The sequence below is a fragment of the Rhinoderma darwinii genome, chromosome 1 (assembly GCF_050947455.1).
Source record: "Rhinoderma darwinii isolate aRhiDar2 chromosome 1, aRhiDar2.hap1, whole genome shotgun sequence".
In the NCBI taxonomy this organism is placed as follows: domain Eukaryota; kingdom Metazoa; phylum Chordata; class Amphibia; order Anura; family Rhinodermatidae; genus Rhinoderma; species Rhinoderma darwinii.
The window spans coordinates 449,795,077-449,805,812 of record NC_134687.1 but is presented as its reverse complement, the minus strand read 5'-3'; the positions used below and the strand labels follow the sequence as shown (position 1 = coordinate 449,805,812).

At 40.1% G+C, this 10,736-nt stretch overlaps 1 protein-coding gene across 1 annotated transcript in view; it reads left to right on the top strand.

Moving 5' to 3' along the window:
* LOC142743383 (T-box protein VegT-like) overlaps window positions 1-1,561 on the top strand; it is a 3,669-nt gene extending 2,108 nt beyond the window's left edge. The window contains exons 6-8 of the mRNA XM_075854115.1: window positions 684-766; window positions 854-1,031; window positions 1,141-1,561. Of these exons, the coding sequence (XP_075710230.1) occupies window positions 684-766; window positions 854-1,031; window positions 1,141-1,522 (643 nt within the window). The 3' untranslated portion in view covers window positions 1,523-1,561. The remainder of the gene's footprint in view (window positions 1-683; window positions 767-853; window positions 1,032-1,140) is intronic.
* Window positions 1,562-10,736: the final 9,175 nt, after the last annotated feature.

Genomic DNA, 10,736 nt, shown 5'->3' with positions numbered 1-10,736 from the left:
CCAACCCCCCCCCCCCTCCCCCGTTTGCAAATGTAATGTAGTGATGTGTATTTACTTACCTGGTGCTGTTTCACAGGACGTCACTCCATTTCGGACCGCCGTGGGGGTCACGTGCTTCTTTAAAAAAGGGGGTGAGGAAAAACTGGTCATTACTGCAGTGTAAGGTTGGAATCACACATGCATTCATGTGGCAGTTTTTTTTTCCATCCAAACAAAGGAGTGAATTTAAAAAAGAAAAAGTATAAAGGAAAGACTGATGTGTCCTCTTTTGTATTCACTCCTGTTTTTGGCTCAAACTACCACAAAAACTGCATGTGTAATCCCAGCCTAAAGGAATATTAGACGGGAAGCTTGGCACATTGGCTGATATAATGGAGTGAAACATTGGCTGGTGACTTTACACCTACAGAGTTCTAGGTCCGAGTCCCATTTCTTTAGTATGGGATGCAGGTTTAAAGGCTATAGACACGGATCTGAAGGGTTCAGTGACTGCGGGTCCAGCGTGTCTAAAGAGCAGCTGTATCGAAAAAAGTAAAACTCCTTGTTAATATAAAGTATTTGTAAAGTTGCACCAAACACTCTGATAAAACTTTTTATTAAAAATAATTAATAATTTGCCTATCAAAGGTGTCCATAGCCTTTAATTTATTGAATGTAATAACACTTTGTCTCTGTTTCTTCAGGGATGACCTTTTGAAACTTGTACAACAAAGTCCAATCAAGCGTCAGAAAAGAAAGAAGTGGGAGGAAAGTCCTGTAGCGGAAGGTATTGTTGCTCGTTGGTATATGGGTGGTCTGAGAGGATTAAATGGTACATTGAAAATTCAAATTTTTTTTGTGTGCGATTTCTCAGATCGCTGTAAAGTTGCACACGTGAAGGAAGAGCCTGGTGATGGTCCTACAGGAGTTCTTCAACAATGGGTTCCAGATCATGAAGGAAGCCAGCATCCGGCCCCCAACTCTCCAGAGATGCCAGGATCACCAGGCCAAGAACAGCAGGTTCCATCATCATCCTCCAGCTTTTTATACAGGTAAGTACTCTAGGTATATAGGCATGCAATTCATCTTGTACAGTTGTCCACGTTGGACTGTAAATTTAAGTTAATGTAGATGTCTCAGTTCATTTTATTTATTTTACAGAAGTCCAAGCAGAAGATATATTCAACCACTTTCAGGCTCTTTGGATTCATGTGACGCACAAGGCAGACGTCTTACACCAGATGTTGCAACAGTGCCAGAGCCTGATTCTTTTCAGGTGCCCTCATTCCATTCACTGCACACTGCACAGGATCGTGCAAGTGTAATGAACATTCCCATTGAAACCCCAACGAGGCAGAGTCTGCGAGGCCCCATGTATAGCCCATATGGAGCAGAACAGTGGATGGTACCAACGCAGGGGCAGTATCGTCCCATGAGCTACTCCTATCCAACAGAATTTACCACACAGGGGGCAGTAAACCACCCACACAATACCATGACAGACTGGAGCCAGTATTCTCTTTTCCCATATACCTGCTGGTGAGTTAGAAGAAATACAGATCATGGGCTGCACAAGAGTATTTCATGACACCGCTATCTCATTTGCAATTTTTATTTTTTATTTTGAGAATGGATAAAAGTGAATCCAGTACATAGTAGGAAAACCTCATGCTTTAAAAATCAATCGCGACAGACCTCATTTTGAGTAGTGATGTGGAAGTTTTCCAGCCAGGCCATTTATTACAAACTGCGTAATCGCTCCGGATCCGTTTTTTCCATTGTATGTATGCTATTCTTTGCTAACGGAATTGTAAAATAATGCAAGATGAGGATAAAGGACTGTTAATGGGATTAAATCCACAAGACCACCACTGCTAAAGGTGTTGAAGTTTTACTTTCCAGCCTGATGACGGAATAAATACAATTGAGATGCTCTTAGACTGTTACTGGATGGCACAAAGCATGGACTACGCGGAGTCAGGTCGTCTTCTGCTGTACAATACCTTCTAAAAACCAGCCTAAAGACATTTTTTCTTCTTCTACCCCTCTTTAGTTTTTCTAATCAGCCTGCTGGACCAATGCTAGAAAATCCCTTTTGTTCAGCATGGCGTTGCACCGTGGTGGTGTCTGTTTTCTGTGGTACTATATGAATATTATGTTTAAGCTATAACATTTGCTTTTTGCGGTTTGCACATTTTCCTGTTTGGATGTGATGAGCACATTATAGGGCACATGATTTTTATGTGAAATGCACGAGTTATAAATTTGTTGCATGTTGCACTCAGGTTTGTGTATATAAAGCATGCACGTTCCAACGTGGGGTTTTCTTTGGACATTGGTGGGCTTTAACTAATGTGTGGTTTAGAGGAATTTTCACAACTATTAGGAGATTGATGTATTGTCTTACAGGCTGCAGTGGAGTCTGGTCTTGACTAACCAGTGCTATATAAAGCCTTACTACTCAGGCGGAGCCACCCATAACTTGGTGGTCACAGTAATGTGTCCTATGTATAGAACTTAATATCTGTAAATAGATTTTATTTAAAAAAAACTGTGAATTGTATCTCATAGGAATATGTCCTTGTCGTAAAGGCTGTTTTTGATGTCATTTTTAATTTAATTGGAAAGTGAAAATGTTGAGATGTACATTTGTGGGTCAGTGTCCTATTGCACCTTTAATAAATGTCCGTAACAAAGAAATGTGTTATGTTTAAACTTGAAATGCCTCTGGGCCCATTTATTTGTGACTGTTAGGATATAATCTACGTATCACAAATTTATAGAAAACACTACCAATGCATGATAAATTAAGATATCATTTTCACTAAAATATCGCTGCTTGAAGATCTCTCGAGGTTGTGACAAGGTGAAGGCTCCAGTCAATGCGGAGTGGACTGCTAAATGTTTTTACATTTCATCTCCGCATGGACCTAATTCCGTATTCTGTGACATATTGGATGAAGTTGATCTAGAAAATTCTCTTTAATGCATTATTAAAGGCTATGGACACCTTTTGAGGGCATTTTTTTTAATACAAATATATTAGTCAGTGTGTTTAGTGTAACTTTGTAGTTAGTCTTTATTAGAAAATCACTTTCATTTTGGAGATACAGCGGCTTTGTATTCTCTATACAGAACAGCTGTATCGTTCGTTTTACGCTGAATCCGTCAGTCCCACGGACATAACTGATCCAGTGTCGGCGGGTCCTGCGTGTCTCTGACATGCAGGATCTACCTGAAATCGATCACATCTATGTTATGAACTTAGATGTGATCGATTACAGGTGGATCCTGCATGTCAGACACGTAGGACCCGCCGATACTGAGCTTAGATGTGATCGATTACAGGTGGGTCTGACCCGCTGACACTGAACCAGTCAAATCCACGGGACTGACTGAGCTGTTCTGTATAGAGAATACAAAGCAGCTCTATCTCCAAAATGAAAACGATTTTTTAATAAAGACTAATTACAAAGTTACACCAATCACACTGACTAATCTATTTATTAAAAAAAAAAAATGCCCTCAGTGTCCATAGCCTTTAACCCCTTAATGACCGCCAATACGCCTTTACAAGGCGGTCATCAATGGTTTTTATTCTAGGCCGCCGCCTTTTCACGACGGCCTAATCAACGTCCTGCACGGGTCTCCCCTGCAGGCTGGAGCAGGGGCTCGGCTGTCTGATGACAACCAGGCTCCTGCTTCAACGGTAGCCATCGTAGTTTACTTCGATCACGGCTGTTTAACCCCTCAAATGCCACGGTCATTAGCGACCGCTTTGAGTTGTTTACAGAGGGAGTGAGCTCCCCATCGGCGGCCCGCAAATATAATTGCGGGCATCCGATGGGGTGCCATGGCAGCTGGGGGCCTAACAAAGGCCCCCAGGTCTGCCCTGGCTATATACTTATAAGGCTGTGCCAGAGCCATGCCCTAATAGATGCCTGTCCGTTTTATACGGACAGGCAATAATGCTCTGGTATACAAAGTACACCAAAGCATATCTGCGATCTAAAGATCGCATAGTGAAGTCTCCTAGTGAGACTGAAAAAATAAATGTGAAATAAAAATTAATAAAGGTACACAAAAAAATAAAACCATTTTTTTGCCATAAAAAAAATGGTTTTATTTGGTAAAAGTGTAAAAATAAAATAAAGTAAACACACCTATATGGTATCCCCGCAATCGTAGTGACCCAAAAAATAAAGTTATCATATTATTTAAACCGCAAGGTGAACCCTGTAAAAAAAATAAATTGTATTTTTTACATTCCCCCACAAAAAAAATTATGATTAAAGGTTAATCAATAAGTCCCATGTACCCCAAAATGGTAGAAATGAAGTCCCGCAAAAAACAAATCCTCATATGGCGACAGTGACTGAAAAAGAAAAAAAAGTTATAGCTATTGGAAGTTCAAAAGTGTTTTTATTCTGCAAAAGTAGTAAAACATAAAAAAAAAACTATACATATTTGGTATTGCCGTAATCGTACCGACCCATAGAATAAAGGTAGCATTTTATTTACGCCGCACCGTAATCCGCCTAAATGTAAAATGCATAGAACAATGACTTAATTGCTGGGTTTTTTTATACCCCCCCCCCCCCCAAAAAAAAGTGAATTAAAAAATTCTATATACGCCAAAACGGTGTCGTTAAAATACAACTCATCCCGCAAAAAAAAAAAAAGGCCTAGTACAGCTATGTCCACGTAAAAATAAAAAAGTTAGAGCTCTTTGAATGGGACGATGGAAAAATTAAACAAAAAAATTGCTTGGTCATTAGGGCCCAGAATGCATGCAGGGGGAAGGGGTTAAACCGCAAGGTGAACACCATAAAAAAAACAACTCTCAAAAGACTATGGTGGAATTGCTATTTTTTTCCGTTGCCCTCCAAAAAAAAGTAATAAACGTTAAATAAGTCCCATGTACCCCCAAAAAGTACCAATGAAAAATATGTCGTCCCGCAAAAAACAAGCCCAGATATAAATACATTGACGGAAAAATTAAGTTATGGCTCTTTGAAAGTGACAATGCAAAAACAAAATAATTTTAGTTCAAAAGTGTTTTTATTGTGCAAAAGTAGTAAAACATAAAAAAAAAAAACGTAATAGTAGAATAAAGGAAACTTTAAAACTCCTAAAACAAAGGCGGATTTTTTTTCTGTTACCCCCAAAAGTTAATAAAAAAAAGCAAATACATTATAGGTACCCCAAAATGGTGCCATTAAAAAAATACAACTAATCCCACAAAAAAGTCCTCCTACCGCTATGTCGACGGAAAACTAAAAAAGTTAAAGCTCTTTAAATGAGACTATGGAAACACTTAAAAAATTGCTTGGTCATTAAGGCCTAAAATAGGCTGGAAACGAAGGGGTTAAAGTGAAATCATGGATTCTTGATGCGCAAAATAGTGAAATGTGATCATCACTAAGCAATTTTTAAGTTCATTACGAAACTTGCAACATATCGTAATTTAAACTAGAATTCCACTTCTACCTATATACAATGCAAGGTAGTAGTAGATATAGCAATGAATACCTTACAAAGTCGACGTTTATTTCAATGAACCACTCTTCCTTTAGCTCCTACTATTTATTGAGCTCATATATTTTATAAGATGACCTCTTTCTTCATAAAGTTATTATCCAGTAATGTGCAGGAAAGATGACGTGAGGTGTTTTCTGTCCATAAAGTTATAGTGAGCCGTGTGATATCATTATTCCTAGGGGCTCCCATGATAACAGCTGCACTCACCTCCCGCCCATGACTCGTATGGCTGCTGGATGTGAATTCGCCGTCCACTTTGACTTTGATGTGTAAACGTCCTTTTGTCGTCGTGTGGCCTTGTGTCTCTGGTCTTTCCTCTGTGTCTGGCCTCTCCTCCCCTCGCTGCTTTTCATTCCCTCACCCCCTCCAAATCCCCTTTTCTTCCTCTCGCCTCTTCTAGACGACCTGACAGAGAGATACACAAAATGTTGGTCCACTCTGAGGAGGACTTTTAATATGTATTGTACCAGATGCCCTACATTGCTGGAGAATTACATTTATTTTTTTATTTTTTTATACCAATTTTGGGGTATTTATACTATACTATAGTTATACTTATACTATAATTTTAGAAAATTATTATAATTCTACACAAAACTCCAGCAAATGAATAGTGTGGAAAATGTATAAATAGTGTAAGTTTATATCTGTAAAAATGTTGCCATTTTCACAAAAACATTAGAGAAAATTAGCATGGATGTATGTGAATTAAGTACCATATACTATAAACCACAGAAACACAAGTGACTTGTCACATCTGCAATGTATTGTAAATCTGGAGAAGGTTTTTGACAAATTAAGGGTCCCTTTGTTTTTTCTGTTACGTTCGTCACATGTGCCCAAAAAATATCTCCATATATATATATATATATATATGTGCCAAAGCTCTGATGTTTGCAGCTGTATAGCATACAATTACGAACATTAATTTATTGTTTAAAAAATATGTATACCTCGCAGTATACTTTTTTTTGAGGTGCGCCTATCTGTTTAAAACAGGGTTGGCGCGATCCCGGTTAGAAAAAGATATTGGTATGTATTGAGGGACATAGTAAACATATATGATCAAGTGAGAGTATAACATCTATCTAATGTAGAGTGTCAAGGGGTACTGCGATACGGATCTACCAGCAACTTTGCTTGTTGTATTTTATATTTAAAAAAATTCTTACTTATACATATAGTGCATACAGCAAACAAGGGGAAGTCAGACTCCCACATCGGTGGGTTGGTAATGGAACTATAACATTCCATTTTTTCATCCCGGTGATGCCTCGTGTGACTCATTTTTATTTGTTTTGTATGTAATTAACAATAAAGTCTGTAACAATTTTCTACTATTGCCATTTTCTGTCTCCTGTCATTTTTGTAGGTATATATAGTCTCACACAAGAATTGGGCTCTGTTCACATCTGCATTGGGGTCCCATTCTGATGTTCCGTCGGAGGTTTCCGTCAGAACGGGACCCTGAGCAGACCCAAACTGACACCGACGGAAACCAGAGGTTTCCGACTCCATCACCATTCATTTCAATGGTGACGGAGAAGGTGCCGATGGTTTACGTTTGCCTCTTTTGTGCACCGTATCAGTCGACTACGCTATTGCTTCCGGCAAAACGAAGGGTCCGGTGCACCGGCTCCGTCACCATTGAAATCAGTATTTTGTTTCAGTATTTGGAAGCCAAAACCAGGAGTGGAACCTACACAGAGAAAAACTATAAGGGTATGTTCACACGTGCATGTCCGTTACGGCTGAAATTACGGAGCTGTTTTCAGGCGAAAACAGCTCCTGAATTTCAGACGTAATGGCAAGTGCAGGCGTTTTTCGCAGCGTCCATTACGGACGTAATTGGAGCTGTTTTTCTATGGAGTCCATGGAAAATGGCTCCAATTATGTCCCAAGAAGTGACAGGCACTTCTTTGACGCGGGCATCCTTTTTACGCTCTGTCTTTTGACAGCGGCGCGTAAAAAAAATGACCATCTGCACAGTACATCGTAAAACCCATTCAAATGAATGGGCAGATGTTTGCCGACGCTTTCAAGCAGTATTTTCGGCCGTAATTCCAGGCGTAAAAAACGCCTGAATTACGTCCGTAAATAGTGCGTGTGAACATACCCTAATGGAAAGATTTGTACTTTTTAACTCTGTTTTGGATCCACGCCTGGTTTTGGCTTCCAAATACTGACCAACATACTACCATGTGAAAGTAGGCTTTGGAGTTTTTCTTCCCAGTCACAGCACAACTTCATACCCAATTGAAGTGAATGAAGCTCAACTGCGATACAAAAGAAAGCGCACGAACAAGAGTGGCACCTTGTTCTTGTAAACAGTGGGGGTTTTCGGCTGGGTTCCTACGTAGCGTAAACGCTGTGGAATTTTCGCAACGGGAATCTGTGCGGAAATTCCGCAGAGTTTACAGTAGCAGCAAAGTGGATGAGATTTAGAAAACCTCATGCCCACGCTGCGGGAAAAAAAAAGCAGCGTAAACGTTAATAACTTCACCTGTGGTGCGGAATTTAATTCTGCAGCATGTCCATTTATGCTGCGTTTTTGTTGATTTTTCCATTGTGGGTTCTCCTGGGATGACGTTGCATCCCATGTGACAGCTGCAGCCAATCAAAGGCTGCAGTGTCACAGGGCCTGAAACGTCATCTATGGAGGCCGGAGTGGATGTCAGAGATGGGGGGGGGGGGGCTAAGTATGAACGGCTTTCTTCTGCAACAGAATTTCACCCGAAAAATCGTACCACGACAATGTCCTGCGGGTTCCAGGTCGGACTTGCTCCGTGATTTTTACGCAGCGTATCCGTCCCATGGGAACCTGGCCTTAGTATTTGCACTCGCATCGATCACATACAGAACCCCTAAAACAGCTCATATCTCAGCTGCTTAGTTTTGGAGAGAACGTAAGGAATGAGGAGGAATCGATCCTGGGAAATTTAATTGTTCCTCCTCATAATGACGGAACTGTACGTAATAATGAGTGAGAAGTATGGAGCAGGTCTCCGGAGCTGAGCCTGCTTCGTGCGCTGTGGGTGTCAGCTGTTTATTACAGCTGACACAGTTGTCTAACAGAATTGGAGATAACTCAGATCCCGGCCGTTTACCTATTTAGAAGCCGCGGTTGCATATAAGCTGTTAGAAAGAAGAGGGCCCCTGTCATCCCAGATTGCGGGGTGCTGATGTTTGTCATGGCACCCTCGGGGCTTAACAAAGGCCCCCAGGTCTGCCATCTTTCTCCTCCTATTAAGCCCAGTTGTGCTATTCCTCTGTTATGCCTCCTAGTAATGTATGAATAAATTGACAATTGGGTGTCACCAGTTGGGGGTGTGTCTCCAGTTTCACTCTGTCAGCACTGATTCACTGATTGGACAGTGTCAGACTGTGTATAGACACAACCCCAACTGGTAACACTGTTGTCAATTTATTCATAAATTTCTAGAAGAAATAACAAAGGAAAAACGTAGAGTTCTAACTAAAGATGGTACAGAATTTTTATTTCATGGGGAGTACATGCAGAGCTGCTGGACATCACACTTAGGCCTTATTCACACGGACCTGTCCGTATTGCGCATGCAAAAAACGCTGCGTTTTGCGCGCGCAAAATGTCCGTGTGTCATCAGCATATGGTGCGCGGCTAGGTGATTTTTGCGCAGCCGGCATCATTATGACACTCTGGTTTTATGTTTACAAACAGAAAAGCACGTGGTGCTTTTCTGTTTTCATTCATTCATTTATTTTCCTACTGCAGCGCGCATCACGCGTGGCACCCGGAAGTGCTTCCGTGTGCCGAGCGCGATTTGCACGCACCCATTGACTTCAATGGGTGTGTGCTGCGCGAAACACGGACAAATATAGGACGTCATGAGTTTCACGCAGCGCACAAACGCTGCGTGAAATTCACTGACAGTCTGAAGGCCCCATTCATTACGGGCGTAGCGCGGACGTATAACACGTTCGTGTGTATAAGGCCTAAGGCTATATTCACACGACATTGAAAAACAGCCATGTGACTGGCTGTATTCAAAATGTTTTTTTTTAACCCCTTCAGGACTGAGCCTGTTTTGGCCTTCAGGACGAAGACTATTTTTCAAATCTGACGTGTTGCTTTATGTGATAATAACACTGGAATGCTTTATTATTTATTTGTAAAAAAAACACCCAGATTTGGAGAAAATGTGCAAAAATTAGCATTTTTCTAAATTTAAATGTATCTGCTTGTAAGACAGATAGTAATACCACACAAAATAGTTACTAGTTAACATTTTGCATATGTCTACTTTGTTTGCATCGTTTTTTGAACGTCCTTTTCTTTTTCTAGGACGTTACGAGGCTTAGAACTTTAGCAGCGATTTCTCATATTTTCAAGAAAATTTCAAAAGGCGATTTTTACAAGGACCAGTTCAGTTCTGAAGTGACTTTGAGGGCCTTATATATTAGAAAGTCCCCATAAATCACCCCATTTTGAAAACTGCACCCCTCAACGTATTCAATACAGCATTCAGAAAGTGTTTTAACCCTTTAGTCGTTTCACAGGAATTAAAGCAATGTAGAGGTGAAATTTACAAATTTAATTTTGTTTTTTTATAAAATTCATTTGTAATACATTTTTTTTTTTATACCACAAAGTTTTACCCGAGAAATGTAACTCATTATTTATTGCCCAGATTCTGCAGTTTTTAGAAATATCCCACATGTGGCCCTAGTGCGCTAATTGACTGAAACACAGGCCTCAGAAGCAAAGGAGTACCTAGTGGATTTTGGGGCCTCCTTTTTTTTTTTTTAGAATATATTTTATATGTCAGGTTTGAAGAGGTCTTGTGGGGCCAAAACAATAAAAACCCACAAAAGTGACCTCATTTTGGAAACTACACCCCTCAGGGAATTTATCTCGGGGTATAGTTAGCATTTTGAACACACAGTTTTTTTGCTAAATTTATTTGAATTAGTATGTGAAGATGAAAGTCTACTTTTTTTCTGAAAAAACATAGAAATGTTTAATTTTTTCAAGGAATAAAAGAGAAAAAACAGCCCAACCTATGTAAAGCAATTTCTTCCAATTATAGCAATACCCCATATGTGGTAATAAACTGCTGTTTGGTAATAAACTGCTGTTTCCCAGCAGAAGGGAAGGAGCACCATTTGGATTTTGAAATTCTGATTTTGCTGGAATAGTTTCCAGTGTCGTGTCGCGTTTGCAATGCACTGGAGGGAAC